Source organism: Pleurodeles waltl, chromosome 6, assembly GCF_031143425.1.
Source record: "Pleurodeles waltl isolate 20211129_DDA chromosome 6, aPleWal1.hap1.20221129, whole genome shotgun sequence".
NCBI lineage: Eukaryota > Metazoa > Chordata > Amphibia > Caudata > Salamandridae > Pleurodeles > Pleurodeles waltl.
The window spans coordinates 1,563,364,672-1,563,387,672 of record NC_090445.1 but is presented as its reverse complement, the minus strand read 5'-3'; the positions used below and the strand labels follow the sequence as shown (position 1 = coordinate 1,563,387,672).

The following is a 23,001-nucleotide window of genomic DNA, read 5'->3' as shown; positions in this document are numbered from 1 at the left end:
TGAGAATAGAATGTTCTAAATTATAAAGGGAGAAACAGACAAACATCAGAGTGGTGGAGCAGAAGACCTGTCCTTGACATTACACCGGTAATCCCTTTGAGCTGTATCAGAATTTGGCACTTAACCCATGATGTGATGTATTTTGCATGGAAATTACTCTTGTCTCTACAATGATCATTGCATTATCCGACCTGCTTTGGACTTTGATATAATATTATATGAATTTGATAAAAGGAATATTCCCTGCTTTTGATTAAGAGCCTTGAGAAAGCCCTTGCCTATCCAGCCATTTAGGGGGCGAAACACGTCAGCTGCCATTTTCATATGTAACCCTGTGAAACAAATTGCACAGAGAGAGTGAGAAACAAAATTGACAAAAAAACACATTTAGAAAAAAACAAGAAAAGAAAATGGACTGATTCATTTTTCTGGTGGATTCACTTATTTACTGTCTACAAAATATTGCAATTGAGGCTAAGTAGGTCCAAATCTCGACCAGTGGTTTACCTGACCCTTATAATATGGGTATTGCAAAACAAGAAGGGAATGTTGGATCTTGGACTATGATACTATCCTTCACATTATTAGCCTTGTGCCACTCCACTGTCTTCGAAGGAGTTCCGAACATTCAAGTGTTGTAATACACTTTTGAAAGAAAACATCTATGTAAAGAAAACGAGCAAGCTTTTCCCATTCTCGTCTGTGTGCCTGCTTTTTCAAAATAAAACCCTGGCTTTCTCAGCCAGAATCTAGTATATTCGGAGGCCATTGTATACTCTAGGTTTGCTAATCATAACATTTTAATAATTAATTCTCCACCTCACCTCATTTCTTATGATTTTTCTGTGCGTTTGGAAAAAAACTACAAAAATAGGCTGAACAAGCTTCTCCCAACAATCCACATTAATGCGATATCACAAATCAACAATAAATTGCATAATTTTATTTCTTCACTTTCATAAAATTGTATGTATAGGCTGACCAGAATTACCAAATCTGCAGTTTTTCTTGTTGAAGGAAAGGCCTTGGAAAAGTAGAGAAAATACTGAAAATCTACATTTTGCAGGAACGATTGAATATTGGTTGACATTTTGCAGATTTATTAGGTGAAACATCCTCAGCATGTCTTGCATTCACATTATTTAACCAATTTCACAAATAGAATTTGAAAGGAGCTTTTTTCCAACAGAGGCACAATAGTTATAAAACCACAATCTCACAGTTTCATGGAACAGAAAAGTGAACTTTACGGAGGTTAATTCGATTATAGCTTGTGCGCACCTGATCCACTCACTGTTTTTATAATAGAGACACTGGCTTCATTTAGAGTTTGCCAGACAGGGCAGTCCGTCACAAACCCGGGTAACTGTGGTTCATACGAACATCAAAGGCGAGAGAATTGTACTCTGTGGTTTCTAGATGCGAACAAGGATGCCCGCACTCGGTTCTCACACAGAATAGTCATGCAGACAGGGCCTCCTGAACAGGGAGTGCGGTTATGGTTGCAACAGTGTTTTGGAGTGGTACTCTAAAACTCTGATTACTCTAACTCAACCGTGTCTCAGTCCTGGCTTGTGACACGACCACCCTCTCCTGAAATGATCGCCGGTTGCATTCTATATTTTCTTTCATTCTGGTTTTGCCCCCTCTATCAAGGGCAGATGATAGGACCAGCCGCTCCAACAATTCTCCTGAAAATACACAGGCCTCGGACGTCTAGCGCCTCATTAGCCAGAGTGGGTCGGAGGCCTGTAAGAACATTTGTCAAGAAGACTAGGACGATAGGTAATTGCCATTGTTAATCAACCTACATATTATTTCCATGACTTCTTCTCAACCCCATCTTTCTATTTCAGAGATACCAAATATCGTCCGACTTTGAACACATTCAATCGTAAGGCTCGTCTAGGAATCAAAAGCAAGCCGGGCAAAACATTAAAAACAGCCCCACTCCCTTCCTCCCCTTTCTCCATCTCTCTCTCTGTCTTTCTACCCAGACGCATCCATCCTGTCTCTCTCTTTCTCTCCACCCGTGCCTGCTGCCATAAACCTGGAGAAGGTGGAGACAATTCTAGAGGTGCAAGCAACTGCCTAAGCCTTCAAGCACTAGGCCCCAATGACTCCAGCCCCGCCGGGGACACGTCAGACTCAATAAAAGACCAGTCTGACGTTGTCGGACGGACAGGACACAGATTTCTAAGGTGCTGATCTACACCTACATTTATTAACATGAACAAATAATTATTTGACTGCCTGCACACCAGTCTCTGAAGCACCTGCTTCCCCCACAGGCTGCCAGTAATGAATAATGGTTTGGACCTTCCCCGAATGCCTTGTGGAATGGCAACGTCTGCCAATGCACACACCAATGAAATAGTAGCTATGGAACACTTCACATCAAAAAACAGCAGGTGCACGTCTGTCAAAACCGCAGTTCCTATACTCCGTTTAGAAGTGGGGTAATAGCTGGGTTTCCTCCGGTGGAGACTCAGTCAGTTTTGGTTTCGAAAATGTCTGACCCACATCTGCTACAGAACTACCGGGTTAAAGTGGTAGGTCAGAGTGATTGTCACATGATGTGCCTGCCCGGGAAGGAAAAGAAGTAATGACTCTGACATACAGAGAGAAAAGTCCTGAGCATCTGGGCCACTAACTATTATCTTCTTTTTTAAACTTTTTTTCCGGAAAAACAAACAAGAAAGACGAGGAAGTACTCCTCTTCTGGCAGGTCAGAGCACAAGAGACACCATATAAACTGTATAAATTCCATAGTTTATTCTCATTATTTTCTCATCCAAACAATGTATCAGGATATCTTTCTCTACTATTGAAGGAGAAAAGAGAGCAAGCATGATAGTCACTTTCGAACATCTTTTTTTGTTCTGAAAGACTTCAAATGGCAATATTCTGGCTGTATTGTTAAAAAGAGCAACCAATAGAATAGATACCCGACTATCCCAAAGGTCTAAGCAGGGTTGATGGCCTCCAAATATCATCCCTTTTTGACAAATCTAAAATTAATTGAATCCCCTGGCTCAAATACATGAGAATGCAGAGGCCCAAACACTATTGGCCAATCCAAAAAAGGCACAAATTATTCACTGGTGGACAAGCTAGAGCAAAACTTTCAAAACCACTGTGCCATCAGGTCCTCCAGTACGCCTGCACCCTTTCCCCCTTTCCTCCCCATGAATCAAGACAATAAACACCATACATGCTGCCAAATGGAGACTCAAAGTGGGCTTGAATAAACAAAGAGCAAGCTCATCCAGTAAACACTGTTTCAATATAATTCCTTGGAAGTACCCCAGTGCTTTCCATTATTTCATATGGGCTCAAGCCAATGTCAGTTGTATTTTAAGAGCTAGAGCCCATATCTGTGCACGGCTTCCCACTCAAACTCCAAACCAACTATCATGTCTGATTGCGAGAACATCACCTCCAGATTTCTTGCATTACTGGTGATGGAATTGCTGGCATGCAAAGTTAGCCACCACAATCTAGATTAACAAGGGATACTACTCTCTGTAAGCCAAAACAAAAATATTGTATTATTGTACTGTATTGGCCTCTCAAACATGTAAGAAGGGTGAACATAGGGTCAGCTCAGGAGATGCAGGTAAAATAAAGATGGTAATAGTCCCTCTCTAACATACCAACTTTAACTCTTTACAATCTTAAAGCAGAGCTTATCAATGTGGAGTTTAATAAAAATTATACTTTTAAAAGGTGGTATATTTCATAATACAAAATTTAACAGTGCATTCAGTGAAGTTAATGGGTAATAAGGATATATTTAACAAACTATGCTTCAAATGATACTGATATCACATTCAGCAACTCTAAACAATTCGCCCTACCAAACCTTCTAAGTCACTATGCATTCAACCTCATTCCCAGTTGTCTGTAAAATGTTTTTTTGGATTTCTGACTACTGTATTACTCTCTATAGGGGATGGTTATGCAATTATGATGTTAGCAGCTTTTATTCTTCAATCATTTGCTACCACCCAGCCATTTTCAGGATAGCAACATTTGTTAGAATTTAATAAAGCCTGAAGGTAAAACTGATTCTTCACAGTACTTCACTAATACTCTGTTAGGGAAATCTGGTGCTCATCCCCTGTTTGAGCCAAAACATACCCGGTTCTGTAATAACATAGATAGTGGTTCCAGCGAGATTTCTCTCAAGTAGGCATCAAGTGCTCTTAATGATAAGGTCTCGCTTGGAGGATTCTAAGTTGATACCTTGGCCCATATTTGAGGATACATGATTTCTAAATTTAAATATTATCAGCTGGCTAGTTGGGCTACCATTCTTCAGGTAGAAGGAGTTGGGAAGAGTATGTTGAAGAAGAAATTACTATAGATATCTGTCCAGAAGTTGCATTATGGTATCAGGCAATACTAGAGGTAGCAGAAGAAGAGGTGTCTCTCCCGGAGAGGAAGTGGGGGGATGTTTTTCCAGCTTTAGATGTTGGGAATTTTTGGAAAATGTCATGCTCTACACCCTGGTCTACTATCAAATCTGTTTATTTGAAGAAAAGTAATTTGTTTCCAATATATAGGGCATATTGGTCTCCGGCGAAACTGACAGCTTTAGGGAAGATAAAAAATAGTTGTCCTTGTTGCGGTGATGGGAAGGCAAACGATTTGCACATGTTTTGGCAGTGCCCGAGGCTTGGAGATTTTCGGGAAGCCATTGAAATTGTACTTAAGGATGTAATAAGCCCGGAGGTGGGGTAAGCCTTCCGTTGATCATTTTCGGGATATGCCACGGGGAATCTGATGGTAAGAAGCTCCCTATGCATTATAGGAAATTACTGTTTGTATTGATACTCGTGGCTAGGTGAGAAATTTGCTTAAAATGGGTCCTGTCGTCCCCCCCTACAGTTTTGAAGTGGGTGGCTTCTATCAATCTCCTATGCAGCTTAGAACGCATGGGTCCTCCTAACAAAAGAGGCGGATTTTAGTTTATTTGGGAAAATGCCCATAGGCCCGGTTGAAACAGTCCGATGATTGAAATTCTTCTCTTTCCACGAGGTTATGTCCAAGCGCAGACTAGTTGGCAAGGGTGTACATATTTTTCATGCACATACCACTATTGGTTTAGTGTGGGGAGAGTGGAGTAGCGTGCGTCAAAAGGTGTACACCTGCCGATATTGAAGGGTCTCTCCCCGGGGACGTACGCCTATGACCCTCCCCCTCCGGAGTGGAAAATCATGAGGACAAAAAAAAGAAAAAGAAAAAAAAAGCCTAAAATTGAATGTTGCTGTGAATTGCTTCAGACATAAGATGACTAGCACTCTACAGGGTCTCCATTTGAAATGTTCTTCTGGACATAATGGTTCATCCTCACCCATCTGGACCAGAATTATGGCGCCCTTCTCCTCTAAACCCTACATGCTTTATAGAATGTCAATCCTCTTTTCTAATCTCTTATGCCAGGGGGTGCATGTCATTACCTTATGAAAAAGTCAATGCCCATCAATCATTGGTCTGAAATGAGTTCTTTCTATGTCTATTAAAAGCTGCAGGTATCCTCCTGGATGTGATTCGTCTTGAGTAGCAGCATAATTGAGAATTGTATGTTTTTGATGTCTGAAGGGTCACTGACACCAGCGGAACGTTGAGTCACCAATATTTTGTTGCTGCTCTCATCCGCTTTGTTGCTACTCTTATTCGAATGTCCTTTATTGGTTTTCTATATATCCAGTGATGTGAGGAGTGGGCTTTTTGATGGTCATGCCTGATTCAAGGTGGCAGCATTTTGTTCTCCCTGAAGCCCTTGTGGACATTGCCCTCCAGCTGATCTTTGAAGTACTTGTATCTGAAAGCCATATTCTTAGGGTTTAGTACGAGAATATCAAGTTTTAAATATCATTCTGTCAAAATATCATTGCCAAAATGTTGACTTCTAGAATATTGAGAAAGAGTACATGTATAGGTAAGTAAAGGTTTACTGTGCTAAACTAGCTCTCATATGTACTGTGATGATAAGTATATCGCCAAGGTATGTGGAGTTAAGAATAGTAAATCTATTATCTCTGCACAGGTCAATACTTTTGTCCTTGATATTTTGACATACAAACCATTCATATCCCTTTCACCTACTCCTTATGTTTTTTATTATTTTATGAGGGGTACTTTACAGTGCTGAGCACACTGAGCCCTTCATGCAGGATGTACCCTTACATTTCACTGTCACCTAAATGGATTATTTACTTATGCACAAGCAGAATGTGTTTGTGTATGCACAAGAGAATAAAGATGTAAAGACATAGAGGTACAGTCCTATGTTAGTCCTACAGTACTAACATACATTGGAGAATAGCAAACAAATACATAGGAGGAGGTAGCAATATCAGGGAAACAACTGTTTATAGTGGAATGAATGGGGCATTAGGAACACAGAGGTTCAGTGGAGGTCTGGTGTTCTTTCATGATTGTCAAAGAGAGGGTCATTTGAAAAAGGAAGACTAATCCATAAAATGGGGATAAAGGATGGGAGGAGCTCGTCTTGTTTTATTCTTTCTGGTCATGGGGCTCTACTGAATAAGGAAGCTGTTTCTGCTGGTGGTACTGGTGCAGCACTGTATAGGAAGTGCTTTTGGCAATAGAGCCAGGTTTTGGGGTGACTTGCTAGTTGGTGCATAGCACCTTCAATATGATGTAGTTTGGGAGCAGGAAACAACAGTGTCTTTGAGTGTTGGGGTTATATGGTTATATGAGCATTCATAAATAATGTGCAGTGCCATGAAAGACAGCTTTTTGCAGTGTGAGAATGAGAGATGAAAAGGCTTTGAGTAGAGCTTTGAACATGCGAATGTGTGAGAGCATGAGGAGCTCTACCCTACAGCAGAATGTTTCAATTGGGTCGAAGGAGTTGGTCTTGTAAAATAAACTGATCTGGCATTTTTTCTTTGCCTGTGGTCTATAAAGCATCAAATGGTGTTAAAACCAGTGATTTTGAAGGTTGAATGAAACTGTGCCTGTCCATGCTCTTTGGTTGAAGACTGCCTCCATTTACGAGAATGTAGCTTGATTTTGTTGATTTCATCTTTAGGTTTATGATTTTATGATGTACAGGCAAATCTTGTTGACAAAGATACCTCATGGTACATTTTTGTGTACAGTCATATCCTTTTGAGCTATATAGACTCCAACAGCATCCTTGCATACATTAAATAAGATTGATTCAAGGATGGTGTACTGAGTGCTTGACTGGGAGAAGAAGGATTTGGAGAGATTCACTTGTATTTGTTGGTGTCTGTCAGGAAAGAGGTAAATCAGTTAGGGGTGGTTCTGGAAAAATACATCTAGGTAGTGAAGATATTATGTTGAACTTGATGGCAGTCAGTATTTTAATCTACAAGAGTTACAGCTGAACTGGAAGGGCCAAATATTTTTGAGAAATGTAAATATCAACAATAACTTGGAGTGTCTTACTACTGCATCAGGGATCAGAAGCCTGATGGGCACGCATCGTAAGATCTTGTGAAAGTCTAAGACCTTCATCCTAACTGGTGCAGAAATCCTGATTTGTGTTCTATGTGGTTGTGGAACCGGAGCGCCACAACTTGTAGAAGGATCTTAGCATGGAACCTCCCACTACCAGGGTAGATACCCAAATTACTTTAGAAACAATGACAAGCAAAATCTCCTCCACTCATTCCACAGTTCCTTGCAGCTTTGCATGCTTAAACAGTGCTACACACTCCAAAAGTGGATATTGTTTAATATATGTAGCTAAACTTTGATCTTTAACACCAAGTGAGATCCTAGTTATACCTAAATTTGACTGCACTCTTTTTCAATTGGTGCCTTTGGTTGCTTCCTTTGATGCCATTAAAGGCTGACCTCTGTGGATGGAAAGCAGAGAGTCCAATGTGAGAGCTTAGAGAAGGTCCTCTTCTGTTTCTTCAGTGGATACTATTTAGTTATAAGCCAAAGAATGCACTTTACCATCTTGGTGTAGAGGTAAACACTTTAATACTGGTAACTGGATCTGTTGAAGCATCATCTCTTCCAATGTACCAGGTAATTTCAGAACAGGGAGGCCCATGTTGACTCTCTCAAGCTGCTGCCAGCCCATTGCTTCAAAAGTACTTGTCTCTTGGATCCCTTTCAATCAACCCCTGTGCTTTGGAAGTGCAGTGAGCAAGGATAAAGACAATGAAGTGTTAGGTTCCTTGGAAATTGACTTTCTCTGTTCACCATCCTTGCTCCCATCAAGGCCTTTTAAATTATTTCCTTCATCCTGTGTTCTGACAGGGCCTAAGATTCCATTTTATGCTTCTTGTGATAACCCTCTGTGTTTTAGCGCCTGGTAGGGGGTAGAAGACACTACTAAGGTGGCATTCTTCAACCCATATGTTTATTTTTAGGAGTAAGCGTCCCAGCACAAAGTCAGCGCCATCAGACAAGCTAAAGTACCCGTGACTGCATTGTAAATAGTTATAAATACCTGTTTCACCTTCCAGCACTTTCTAGAGATCATGCATATACCTTGCTCACTCATGCACTTGTGCCTTCACTTTCTGTGTGGGCAGCCTATGCCAGAGAGTAAACATAGTCCAGCTTGAACTTATACCCATCCAGTGCCTTAGCATGGTCAGTTGGGGATTCATAGCTAGAGCTCCGACCTGCGAGCCCCAGCCTGCTCCTCTAGCTCTGGTGAGTCCATAACCTGGCTTTTTGGGTATTCTACTGTCCATTCAGATGTCCTTGACGGGTGTTATGAGGGTGCCATCCTTACTAACATCCCTGTCCCTTGACTGAAAACCCTGATTAGAATGGGGGACCTCCGTTTGTTCATAGCATCAGCCCAGCGGGGACTCCACATTGCTAGAAAATTGTCTATGAAAAGAGAATGAAAAAGAGGGTTATGGGAAAGGCTGGCCGTATTTTTCTGCTCCTGAGTAGAAGGGCTGTCGAGATAGAGAACACAACTTGTTTTTATTGTATCACATTTGTTCTTACTATCTCATTGGATGAATCTAGAAAAACAAATGAATGTGTTCAAAGCGAGTACTCTTCCTGAGACTCTAAATTAGCATTACTGCGATTAAAGATCCGCCCCCTGTTGGAAAAAAAACAGTCAATCCCCTTTACTGGGGGCCACACATCCAGTACTTGTCCATTGCATGTAAAATTTTAAGTGGTCGAGAGGCGCCCTTGAATGGCTTCAAGCGTTACAGTGTCACCCCAACAAAGACTCATTAAAAAGTCACAGCATGTGTGGAGCGCGTCCAAACAGAGCGGTATATATGTAAATATTGATCATTTATAAATGTAAATATTGACCATTGGCTTTTAAGCACAGGGGCATTTAAGGTAATGTATTTTTCTGTTTCCTATTTTAGTGAATCCGTGCTGCTATTATCCATGCCAGCACAGCGGCGTATGCACAAGATATGGAGTCGACAGATATGAATGTGATTGCACCGGCACCGGCTACTTTGGCACTAACTGCACCGAGGGTGAGTACCACGGTTGACCCTGTGCACTGACGCTGCGGTTGCTGTGCTGCACATTCCATATAAAGCATGCTTTTACCTCTTTCAGCTGAATTTTGGACGGGCATCCATCAAATGCTGAAACCAACCCCAGCGTTTATTCACTATGTCCTGACTCGCTTCAAATGGTTTTGGGAAATCATAAACCGTTCATTTCTGGCAAATATCATAATGAGGGCGGTGTTGACAGGTGAGTCTGGATAAACTGTTGTTAAAAAAAATGCACATTCTTCGTAGTGACTTTAAATGGCACGGCCGTAAGGATTTTTGGGTCCCTGTTAGGAACAACTTTGAATTTATTCTGCGTTCCAAGGTCCATTCTTGTTTTTTAATAACACAGTTTTATTGAGTTCTTAGGTAAAACAGAGAAAGCAGACTGTTGCAAGGCATTACATACAACACAGCACTTAACATACAAAAAGAGGGGAGGGCAAACCTCAAATGAAGGGGCCCCACCAGCCCAGAAGGCATTCCAAGCCAAAGTGTGCCCACCACTTCCCCCATATCTTATGATGCTTCTCCAGGCACCCAAGCGCCAGATAGAGGTGCAGTTCCATTACCGTGCACCAATCCACTGCCTGCCTCCACTCAGTCAGGGTGGGGGGTTGTGACAGTTTCTTCTGGCGGACAATCTGTTTGGCAACCAGGGTGGCCGACCCAACCAAAGTTCACTCAGGCCAGTGTGTGGAGGAGATAGCAAGCTCTCTGGGGTCACCCATGCGATCCTCCTCCCCCAAGGGGCCTGCCCGCCACTCCCATCTCTGCTTGAGGGTAGAAAAGTCTTCCTGGGCATGAATGACCAATGCACGGTAGAATCAGGAGATCACCACCTTCCCCGGCCGACCTATGAGCAGCTTGACCTCAAGTGAGCTAAACTCGGCAGAAAAGTCTTCCTGGGCATGAATGACCAATGCACTGTAGATTCAGGAGATCACCACCTTCCCAGGCCGACCTATGAGCAGCTTGACCTCAAGTGAGCTAAACTCGGCAAGAGCTGTGGGACCCTGCTGGTGGCAAGCCAGGCCATGACACAGCTGTAGATATTTATGAAATTGGTAGTCAGCCAAAGGGAAATGGTGTTGCAGATCATGGAAGGAGCTAAGGTGTTTGCCCCACCAGACATCCCCCAGGGTGGTGATCCCAATTCTGTCTCGCCTGCTAAAGCCCTTAAGTTGGGCAGTTTAGTGGAGCCAGTGCCCTTCCCACAATGGGGTGACTTGTTTAAGTGTCCTATCCTACTTCTTGAAGGACAGGGCAGCCCGCCACACTTTTAATAACCACCGCAGTCAGGCTGGGGAAGGAACAGAGTAGTAAGCCACCATACAGCAGCCTCAAGACCTCTTCCAGGCTCAGACAAGCAAAACTCCAGTTGATTATCAGGGTCGTACCACACCCCAGTCACCCAGTCGTTGATGACCACCAGGTGCGATGCTCCCTCCCCCAAGAAGTGAAGATTACCCATTCTTTCTTCCATATCCTACAGATATTTATTGACCTTTGACTGAACGGGTGCCCGAGGGATTAGAGGGCCCATGAAGGGCTGGCTCCCAACGTGCACCGCAGGGACCTGCGTTATGCCCCTGGGTGAAAATGAAGGTTATGTCAGAGATATCCATATTGAGGAGTGTTTGAGGAAGGGAAAGAGTGTGGTAAAGACGAGGGTAATCGAAAGAAGGGGCCAAACAGATACCCCAGCAGAGATGATTGCTGAGCACTTCCTCCAGAGGTCTAGAGGTAACCAAGAGGTCATCTTCTTGGTGATGCAAATGGCTTTCGTCCCTGCAAGGCTGATAAGACTACCATTGGCATGTGTAATATTACTGCATCAGAGGATTATCAGAGAGAAGTTAAGTTTTAGTTTTGAGATATATACCAGCTCGATACCTATGTTATTAAGGGCGAGAGAGGAAGCAACAGATAACAGAAGAAAGAAGTGGGAGAGGAAGCAAGGAGAAGGATGGAAGTAGGCTAAGGTGAATCAGTAAATACCCAAAAAGACAGGGGGAGCTGTACAATGTAATTATTTGGAAAAGGGGAGAGTAGGGAGGTGACAGAGAGAAAGTAGTAAAATAGGGAAAGCAGAAATAACGAGAAGGAGTAGAGGTGAAATAGAGAAAGTTGCAAGTGATATAAGCTGTTTGAGGTGGCTAAGTTCACAGGTTGCACTATATGGGAAATGTATGCTGGTTCTCGCTGTGCTTGAATACCATCCGTCTGTAGGGAGTGATGTTGTCTAATGGTTTTAGAGTGATATACGAACAAAATTGTTAATCATGTTTGGAACTAACCCTTAAAACTTGGTGTCTTCATACTCTTTCTCTCTTAAAGGTGTAATGCTGACATTTTGAAACGTAAAACCGGGTAACACGCCACACAGCAGCATGCACAATATAGTGTCACAGCACGTAGGCTGTTTAATAATAACTTGTGTTTTTTATATAGTGCTTCAAAACTCACGTCTGACATTGCTTATGCTGTAAATATCAAATATTATTATCAGGCCTTTTATTCGTGCGGGCATTTCCACGGTGGCCAGGAGCCCTTGGAGGCTGATTTATAGGGCGGGGTGCCACTCCTGGTGCCTTTGTCACTTTTCCCCCACTCCTCAAGGGTAATTGCAGGCGGCTCAAGGAGGCTTCTAGGGAGAAAAAGAGAGAAAGAGACACGGAGGGGGAAGTTGAGAGAAAGCGATCACAGAGAAGATTGAGAGTTAAAAATGGGAGAGAGAGAGAGAGACTGGATGAATGCAAAGAGAGACATGTATGAGGAAATTAAGGAGGTGGCTCTGGTTTGAGTATTTTGGCCAGGGCTGCTTTTGGTTCTCCAGTCCGGCCCTGGATACTATTATTCGATTTAGTGTTACTCAATTTACTAGCCTTTGGATGGATGGAAGGTTGAAGGGGCTTTACTGGAATTCAAACTTCAGACCTGAAGATCATTGCATGTTAAGCAGTTATGGCATGGTGGGATTGCCCCATCAATTCAGAAGTAAGTGTGCTGAAAGGTGGATCCCTGCGCAAATGCCCACTTTGCTCATGCATTAAAAAGCCTCTATTAAGTGATCATAGAATGTCTAACTCAATGGTCGCCATCCTTTTCTAAGACAAACGCTACTGTTATTCAATGAAAACTATTCCAAGCTACTAATATTATTAGTGTGAAAGTAGTAACCACACCAGACAAGATCATGTTAATGGGCACCATCTGCTAGATTTGATCACCTCAGGCGTCAGGTAGACTTGTCAGCCGTAACGTAAAAAGGCTTTGTCATTTTGGAATGCCTTTACATGGGTAATACACACCAGAAATAGTGGCAATGCCCCAATAACAATATTAGTAGTAAGTCTCTCTGACGCCACATACTTTATCACTCAAATATCAGCTTTAAATATATATTTTTTAAATCAGTCGTTTTACTCTAAACATCGAATTATGAATCTTGAAAATATACACTTTTCCATCACAAATACTCACTCCTAATTCTGGTATACATATATTATTCTAAGAAAACTCTTCTAATTAGTCGGCTGAGCTGCACACAGAAGAGCTAATTACAGGTCGCTGGAGAGCTCCCAGTAGCTCACGAACCCTCTTTGGAGAAGCCTGGTCTAACCCAATGGAAAGCCTCAGATACCTTCTAGTTGATAAAACTCAGCTCCTGTAAGGAAGCTGCAGGAAGCGCCTCATACGCATGCATGCTTATAGAGTCCTTAGATGAGCGTGTTGTAAGATGCAGAGCTGAAAAGCGTGCCCTGGAGAATACAGTTCCTTTGGAAATATACCTCACAGGGCAGGTGCTGTGGAAGGCTGCTGAAGAATATAGACCCTATGATACTCTGACGCAGGATTTGGTTCTAAAGCAACATGGTGCAGGCTATAGCAGCTGACTGTAGGATGCCTCTGTAAAAAAGGGGCTTGTTGATGAATGTAACTTCTATAGTGGCATGCTACAGCACAAAAATGGAGCGTACCCTAGAACAGAATTCCAAAAGGTATCATGCTATTGGAATACAGTCGCAATTCTGAGACCATATAAGTGGTAAAAATATTTTATACGAATGCCAATGGCATAAAATAAAATAATATTATTTAGGCTCTACCTCTTCCTACACTCAGTCGATGTGGGAAGACAGATCAAACCAACATAGCGCTCTGCAAGGCCATGCTAATGGCAGCGAGGCACTGTTCAAGAATTGAGTAATATAAAAGTAAACATTGACTTAGGATGAGAGGAACTAAAGCTTAAAGTGTGGGTTTGCACAAACTGTTCATCACCTTCAAAGGTTGCACTTAACAATGGGCTTGCTGCCCTTTTACAGTTTTGAGGACGTTCATAAATAACTTTGGTCTTAATTTTAAGTGTGGCGGGCAGGTTACTCCATCACAAACGTAACGGATATCCGGTCCTCAGTATTAACAAATTCCACTGGACATGATGCAGTGATAATACAATGGATAGGATATCTGTCATGTTTGTGCTGGAGTAACCCGCTCCCTGAATTCTACATCTGGCCCTTCGTTGCCATTTTAAAAACTTTCCAATGCCACTAAGTGTGCTGAAAAAGTGTGTTAATAAATAGCATGTTAACCCCACATTCAATGCCGAAAGATATCAATAAATAACTAAAGCAATCCATAAGAAGCTACAGTGGCTGATGGGTTCAACAAACATACTCTGTGAGCTAGAGAGAGGGAGGCTCATGAGTCATCTGATCCAGGAAAGCGCTCTGGAGTCACTGCGACTGCAACAGATTTCCAGAGTAACCACATACATATAATCAAATTACTGAGCAAACATTCATTGGACATCAATCAAAGCCAAAGAATCAAAAACATGCAAAAGGCTTTTAAACAAGCTGTTGTGTTTGCCAGAAAACAAACTAGGGACAAACCTTGGAACACTCTGTCTGCAGCATGTGAGAAAGAGTCTCCAAAAGATTTCTGGGCTTTAAACAATTATTAAATTGGTTCATGATCATTGTCTAGCATAAAATTATAATGTCACTGAGGATCAATGGATAATAGTCTTGAAACCCTTATATGAAGGAGCAATACCTGATGTTTGACCCTCAGCATGTCTTTTGAAACACAGACTGCAAAGATGGAATGGACGAATACCAAACATGTCATTGCTTTCCTTAAAAAAGGACAAAACAGGGTGCCAAGCACCAGTGGACTGTCGATCACACTATTTAAATACAGCTATAATGTTTGGCCTAGCATCTTTTATCCTCTCTTTAATCAATGTTCACAAACTTAAATTAGCCTAGAATCTTGGAAATGATTGTTTCTGTATTCAGTTCGAGCTAATTACAGCCTAATTGGCTTACTAGATATCGATGGAAACTGTTTTGCAATTTTAAATTTGCAACATCACAACTTGTGGGTAATTTAGCAGAACCGAATACTAGTCTCACAACCTGGCTTCTACCCTGGTGTAGGCACACATTTTAATATACTAGGTCTTTCAGTAATAATAGAGAATGCAATGAGCTTAAAATCCCTCTTTTATACATGCTTTGGAGACTGTAGAGTACACTTTGATAAGGTGTCAAGAAATCTGCTCAGGGAATAATCTTTGTCAACGTAACATACAACCACATATACTGAAGACCATTCAGTTATAATACATGTATATATGATTAAGGGTTAGAATTGTTAAAAGAGGAATAGCCTAAAAAATAAGACAAGGATGTGTACTGGCCTCTACCTTATTCGGACTCTATGGAGCTGACTTAAATGACTCCTTTAACAAAGTGACAGGATCCTCTTCGAAGCTAGGAGAAATGCCATTGCCTGTATTACAGAGCTCAGATATTATAGTCCTCAAGAGAAAAACACCAACGGGGTTTCAAAGACCTCTTAATGTGCTGGGTACATACAGTGAAAAACTCAAAAAACTGAAAATGGAAATAAATCTGGATATGACAAAGATAATAAATGGACATTAAATAAGAAAGGAAGGTACTTGGTTTGGTACATAACTAAAGATAATATGAAATTGTTAGGAATTACAGATGCCTTGGCATCATATTTGATAAATGAAAAACTTATAAGGAACGTAAGTTATCTATTAAAACAAAGGTTAATTCTGTAGGCTGCGCTTTCAAAGCATTACTGACAAAAATGATGGGACCCATTTTTGAGCCCATATTAAAAGTAATGAGAATCAAGTTGTTACCATCTTAAACATATGACGTAGAGTTACTTTTAGGATACGTCCTAACCGTTTTGAAGAAGATAGCTTGCAATGTATATAAGTGCATATTTTTAATCCCTACAAATGCATCTCAAGCCCATTCAAGGTTGGTATTTATTTTGACCAAGCAGGCAGGGCAATATGCTTTACTCAAATTCTTGCATAAGATAAAGATCTTGAAGAAACATGCTTCAACGTATTTGGTTAGATGTGAGAGAGAATAAACTGAATTCTAAAAACTATGGAATTAATTAGTGAAAACATCTCTAGGAAATTTGAAACTGGAAGATCAATGGGAGGAAAGCATTAGCAACCTTTTAGTTCAAAAAGTGGCAAATAAGAAAATGCAAGGTTAATTTCATTTGTTGAAGGCAAGTGCTTCTTCTGCAAAGGCTCTCATGCATGGATGGAGATCAGTTCCTAAACCAGAATCAAAAGCCAGGCATAGTTTGGGCAAGCATATTCAGTTAAAATCAAACTTAACTTGTCCAGTATATTTTTGCTATCTGTCCAGCAAAACAACAGGCCCAACTTTGGGTAACTAAGGGCCTCAATATGAATGTGGCGGTATGAGGTCTGCCACACTCACGGTGACAGTCAGACCGTCACACTCCAGGTGGTCCGAATGCCACATTACAACCCCGGTGTGCAGACCCACCTAAACTCCCCACCATGAACATGGTGCCCAACATTGTGACAGTGGCCTGAGTTGTACCCAGCTAGGGCGGTGCTGAACTCAACACCTCCTGGCTGATTACAACTCAGCTTTCTGCCCGCGTTTCCATGTCAGGGACCGTGCCATGGAAAGGGTGCGGAAAGCCTGTGGACAGGCACATTCCGAGAGTGCTGGAGTGCTAAGATATTGACCTCGGCTCCCGGCAATATCGGTGCACTGTTCCCGCCGGATGCATACTACAATGTTCCCGTCTGTCAGCCCAGCGAGAACATTGTAATATGCTCGGGGGGGGAAATCACCACCATGGCGGTGGCATCCTCCCTGCGTGTTTGGCGGTCCTGCGGTGGGACCGCCAAATTCATAATGAGGCCCTAAGCATGATAAGGAAAACGATAGATTGTGCAGCTATCACTCAGAATCTTGCACCTAGTGTGTGTTTACCCGGGTCTTAAGACATCTGTTTCTAAACAAACAAACATACACACCTGTCGCCAAGCTTTAATAGCATGTTTGAAAGGGGAGAACCTTCAGTTGAACTACAGATTTAATAAATTCATGACCAAGGTGAAAAAAATGAATCATGCTGAAATGCCAAGAAGCTTATGTAATTTACCTTCCTTTCACTTTTTTATGCATATGTTTGCATTTTATTCATTCATGTTAGTCATTTAATGTTAAATGTTGCGGCACTAGGAGGATTTTATTGCTTTCATATTGGTAAACAATAAGAATACTACTGCACCTCTTCAAACTATAGCTAGAGGATTTCGGTGAATGGCCAACATATAATATGAAGCAAAAAAATACATGTATATTTCTTCTAATGGGAATGTAGCAAGTTTACTGCACTTTATTCTGTGGAGTGACCTCTGACCCGTTTTTAGGGTCTAGAGCTCGCTCCCCACGCGTGCAGCTCCACCAAGTTGTGCTGTACCCCTCACCCCGCCCATGCTGCTGTTGCGTGTTTGAGGCCCTCCACCACCCGCAGGCACACGCCTGCGCCTCATCCCTGGTGTCCAGTGGGCTGCTCCGGTAAGCGTTCTTAGACTTGTGCTTTTTCTGTCCTTGTTTTTATTATTTTGATTGTGCCTTATTTCCACTGTTTTATTTAGTGACTTTTGCCCCTTGTGCGCTCCGTGCCTCCTTCGCTCCGTTGCCGGCTCTCCTTGAGACGTTTCTGCCTCTCTGCCTTCCCGCCGCTGCATCCCTGCAGCCCCGCCCCCCTCATGCCCCCATTCGCTCTTCCCTCCTGCCTCCCAGCTGCTCCTCCCTCCCCCCTCCCCTTCTTAATGGAGGCCGCTGCACGTCGCAGTGAGTGACCTCTGACCCGTTTTTAGGGTCTAGAACTTGCTCCCCACGCGCGCAGCTCCACTAAGTTGTGCCGTGCCCCTCACCCCGCCCACGCTGCTGTCGCATGTTCGAGGCCCTCCACCACCCGCAGGCACCCGCCTGCGCCCCATCCCTGGTGTCTAGTGGGCTGCTCCGGTAAGCGTTCCTAGACTTGTGCTTTTTCTGTGCTTGTTTTTATTGTTTTGATTGTGCCTTTTGTCCCTTGTATGTTCCGTGCCCCCTGCGCTCCGTTGCCGGCTCTCCTTGAGCCGTTTCACCTCTCTGCCTTCCCGCCACTGCGTCCCTGCTGCCCCACCCCCTTCGCGCCCCCATTCGCTCTTTCCTCCCGCCTCCCAGCTGCTCCTCCCTCCCACCTCCCCTTCTTAATGGCGCCCGCTGCGCATCGCAGTAAGTGACCTCTGACCCGTTTTTAGGGTCTAGAGCTCGCTCCCCACGCACACAGCTCGACCAAGTTGTGCCATGCCCCTCACCCCGCCCACGCTGCTGTCGCACGTTCGAGGCCCTCCACCACCCGCAGGCACCCGCCTGCGCCTCATCCCTGGTGTCTAGTGGGCTGCTCCGGTAAGCGTTCCTAGACTTGTGCTTTTTCTTTGCTTGTTTTTATTGTTTTGATTGTGCCTTATTGTGCCCTATTTCCACTGTTATATTTAGTGACTTTTGCCCCTTGTGCGCTCCGTGCCCCTTGCGCAACAGCTTCAACCCCCAGACCCACCAGCCAACCATAGACAGCCACAACCCCAATGCACCAAGCAACAACAACCTCCTATGCACCTGGACCCACGTCAACAATGAAGACACTATCAACATCATGGCCTCCATCCACTCCGGCTCCCCCTCGGACCCTTGCCCACACCAGATCTTCAACAAAGCCAGCGACATCATCACACCCCCACCTCCGCGCCATCATCAATAGCTCCTTCGCGACGGCCACCTTCCCGGAGAGCTGGAAACACGCCGATGTCAACGCCCTGCTGAAGAAACCCAAGGCAGACCCAGACGATCCCAAGAACTACTGGCCCATCTCCCTCCTCCCCTTCCCAGCTAAGGTTATTGAGAAAATCGTGAACAGCCAACTATCCCGCTTCCTGGAAGACAACAAAGCGCTCGATACCTCCCAATCAGGATTCCGCAAAAACCACAGCACTGAGACCGCACTCATTGCTGCAACAGATGACATCAGGGCCATGCTCGACGAAGGCGAAACCGCAGCGCTCATCCTCCTGGACCTCTCCGCAGCCTCCAACACCGTTTGTCACCACACTCTTCGAACACGCCTCCACAACGCTGGGATCCGCGGCATGGCCCTCGATTGGATCTCTTCATTCCTCTCCGGCAGAACCCAGAGAATCTGCCTTCCGCCTTACCTGTCCGAATCCTCCAAGACCATCTGTGGAGTCCCCAGGGATCCTCCCTCAGCCCAACGCTTTCCAACATCTACATGGCACCTCTCGCAAACATCGCACAAACTCACCACATCAACACAGTTTCCTACGCAGACGACACCCAGCTGATCATCTCCCGCACGAAAGACCCTACAACCACTAAAAACAACCTCTACAATGGACTTCACGCCATCGCCAACTGGATGGAATGAAGCCGCCTCAAGCTAAACACCGAAAAAACAGAGATCCTCATCTTCGGCAGCAGCCCCTCCACCTGTAACGACTCCTGGTGGCCTACCTCTCTAGGAGCCGCACCCACACCCACAACTCAAGCACAAAACCTGGGAATCATCCTGGACTCAGCACTCAGCATGACACAGCAGGTCAACGCAATCTCCTCTTCCTGCTACAACACCCTTTTCATGCTCCGCAAGATTTTCAAATGGTGTAGGAAGTTGGCTCTGTATGCACTATTTCAAAGTAAGGAATAGCATGCACAGAGTCCAAGGGTTCCCCTTAGAGGTAAGATAGTGGCAAAAAGAGATAATTCTAATGCTCTATGTTGTGGTAGTGTGGTCGAGCAGTAGGCTTATCAAAGGAGTAGTGTTAAGCATTTGTTGTACACACACAGGCAATAAATGAGGAACACACACTCAAAGACAATTCCAGGCCGATAGGTTTTTGTATGGAAAAATATATTTTCTTAGTTTATTTTAAGAACCACAGGTTCAAGATTTACAAGTAATACTTCAAATGAAAGGTATTGCAGGTAGGTACTGTAGGAACTTTGAATTAGCAAAATAGCATATACAGTTTTCACATAAATGACATATAGCTATTTTAAAACTAGACAGTGCAATTTTCAACAGTTCGTGGGGGAGGTAAGTGTTTGTTAGTTTTTGCAGGTAAGTAAACCACCTACGGGGTTCAGGTTTGGGTCCAAGGTAGCCCACCGTTGGGGGTTCAGAGCAACCCCAAAGTTACCACACCAGTAGCTCAGGGCCGGTCAGGTGCAGAGGTCAAAGTGGTGCCCAAAACGCATAGGCTTCAATGGAGAAGGGGGTGCCCCGGTTCCAGTCTGCCAGCAGGTAAGTACCCACGTCTTCGGAGGGCAGACCAGGGGTGTTTTGTAGGGCACTGGGGGGGACACAAGTCCACACAGAAAGTACACCCTCAGCGGCACGGGGGCGGCCAGGTGCAGTGTGCAAACAAGCATCTGGTTTTCAATAGAAAGCAATGGGAGACCAAGGGGTCTCTTCAGCGATGCAGGCAGGCAAGGGGGGGGGGGCTCCTCGGGGTAGCCACCACCTGGGCAAGGGAGAGGGCCTCCTGGGGGTCACTCCTGCACTGGAGTTCGGATCCTTCAGATCCAGGGGGCTGCGGGTGCAGAGTCTTTACCAGGCGTCGGATCTTAGAAGCAGGCAGTCGCGGTCAGGGGGAGCCTCGGGATTCCCTCTGCAGGCGTCGCTGTGGGGGCTCGGGGGGGGCAACTCTGGCTACTCACGGTCTCGCAGTCGCCGGGGAGTCCTCCCTGAAGTGTTTGTTCTCCACAAGTCGAGCCGGGGGCGTTGGGTGCAGAGTGCCAAGTCTCACGCTTCCGGCGGGAAACACGTGTTGTTTTAAAGTTGCTCCTTTGTTACAAAGTTGCAGTCTTTGGTGAACAGAGCCGCTGTCCTCGGGAGTTCTTGGTCCTTCTAGATGCCGGGCAGTCCTCTGAGGCTTCAGAGGTCGCTGGTCCCTGTGGAAAGCGTCGCTGGAGCAGTGCCTTTAGAAGTGAGGAGACAGGCCGGTAGAGCTGGGGCCAAAGCAGTTGGTGTCTCCGTCTTCTCTGCAGGGTTTTTCAGCAATGGCTACTAGCCCTGAGGGTGGGTACACCCTCTTTGTGCCTCCTCCCTGAGGGGAGGGGGGCACATCCCTAATCCTATTGGGGGAATCCTCCATCTGCAAGATGGAGGATTTCTAAAAGTTAGAGTCACCTCAGCTCAGGACACCTTAGGGGCTGTCCTGACTGGCCAGTGACTCCTCCTTGTTTTTCTCATGATCTCCTCCGGTCTTGCTGCCAAAAGTGGGCCCGTGGCCAGAGGGGGCGGGCAACTCCACTAGCTGGAGTGCCCTGGGGTGCTGTAACAAATGGGGTGAGCCTTTGAGGCTTACCGCCAGGTGTTACAGATCCTGCAGGGGGAGGTGTGAAGCACCTCCACCCAGTACAGGCTTTGTTACTAGCCACAGAGTGACAAAGGCACTCTTCCCATGTGGCCAGCAACATGTCTGGTGTGTGGCAGGCTGCTAAAACTAGTCAGCCTACACGGATAGTCTGTTAAGGTTTCAGGGGGCACCTCTAAGGTGCCCTCTGGGGTGTATGTTACAATAAAATGTACACTGGCATCAGTGTGCATTTATTGTGCTGAGAAGTTTGATACTAAACTTCACAGTTTTCAGTGTAGCCATTATGGTGCTGTGGAGTTCGTGCATGACAGACTCCGTCTGGTATGGTATAGTGCACCCTGCCTTAGGGCTGTAAGGCCTGCTAGAGGGGTAACTTATCTATGCTGCATAGGCAGTGTGAGGTTGTTATGGCACCCTGAGGGGAGTGCCATGTCGACTTAGTCTTTTTATCCCCACTAGCACACACAAGCTGGCAAGCAGTGTGTCTGTGCTGAGTGAGGGGTCCCCAGGGTGGCATAAGATATGCTGCAGCCCTTAAAGACCTTCCCTGGCATCAGGGCCCTTGGTACCCGGGGTACCAGTTACAAGGGACTTACCTGGATGCCAGGGTGTGCCAATTGTGGAAACAAAAGTACAGGTTAGGGAAAGAACACTGGTGCTGGGGCCTGGTTAGCAGGCCTCAGCACACTTTCAAATCAAAACTTAGCATCAGCAAAGGCAAAAAGTCAGGGGGTAACCATGCCAAGGAGGCATTTCCTTACACAACCCCCCCCCCCCAAATGAAAGAGGATGAGACTAACCTTTCCCAAGAGAGTCTTCATTTTCTAAGTGGAAGAACCTGGCAAGGCCATCCGCATTGGCATGGGCAGTCCCAGGTCTGTGTTCTACTATAAAGTCCATTCCCTGTAGGGAGATGGACCACCTCAACAGTTTTGGATTTTCACCTTTCATTTGCATCAGCCATCTGAGAGGTCTGTGGTCAGTTTGAACTACAAAGTGAGCACCAAAGAGGTATGGTCTCAGTTTCTTCAGGGACCAAACCACAGCAAATGCCTTCCTCTCAATGGCACTCCAACGCTGCTCCCTGGGGAGTAACCTCCCGCTAATGAAAGCAACAGGCTGGTCAAGGCCATCATCATTTGTTTGGGACAAAACTGCCCCTATCCCATGTTCAGAGGCATCTGTCTGCACAATGAACTGCTTGGAGTAATCTGGAGCTTTTAGAACTGGTGCTGTGCACATTGCTTGTTTCAGGGTGTCAAAGGCCTGTTGGCATTCTACAGTCCAGTTTACTTTCTTGGGCAATTTCTTGGAGGTAAGTTCTGTGACGGCTGTCACTATGGATCCATATCCTTTCACAAACCTCCTGTAATACCCAGTCAAGCCAAGGAATGCCCTGACTTGAGTCTGGGTTTTTGGAGCTGCCCAGTCCAGAATAGTCTGGATCTTAGGCTGGAGTGGCTGAACTTGGCCTCCACCTACAAGGTGACCCAAGTAAACCACAGTTCCCTGCCCTATCTGGCATTTGGATGCCTTGATAGAGAGGCCTGCTGATTGCAGAGCCTTCAAAACCTTCTTCAGGTGGACCAGGTGATCCTGCCAGTTGGAGCTAAAGACAGCAATATCGTCAAGATAAGCTACACTATAGGACTTCAAGCCAGCAAGGACTTGATTCACCAACCTTTGGAAGGTGGCAGGGGCATTCTTTAA

The 23,001-nt window shown here is 44.7% G+C and overlaps 1 protein-coding gene across 1 annotated transcript in view; it reads left to right on the top strand.

Annotated features, from left to right (window-relative positions):
- The window catches only part of LOC138301130 (prostaglandin G/H synthase 1-like), a 341,889-nt gene that overhangs the window by 115,205 nt on the left and 203,683 nt on the right, over positions 1–23,001 (top strand). Inside the window, exons 4-5 of the mRNA XM_069241267.1 lie at positions 9,366–9,482; positions 9,568–9,708. Coding sequence (XP_069097368.1) covers positions 9,366–9,482; positions 9,568–9,708 — 258 coding nt within the window. The remainder of the gene's footprint in view (positions 1–9,365; positions 9,483–9,567; positions 9,709–23,001) is intronic.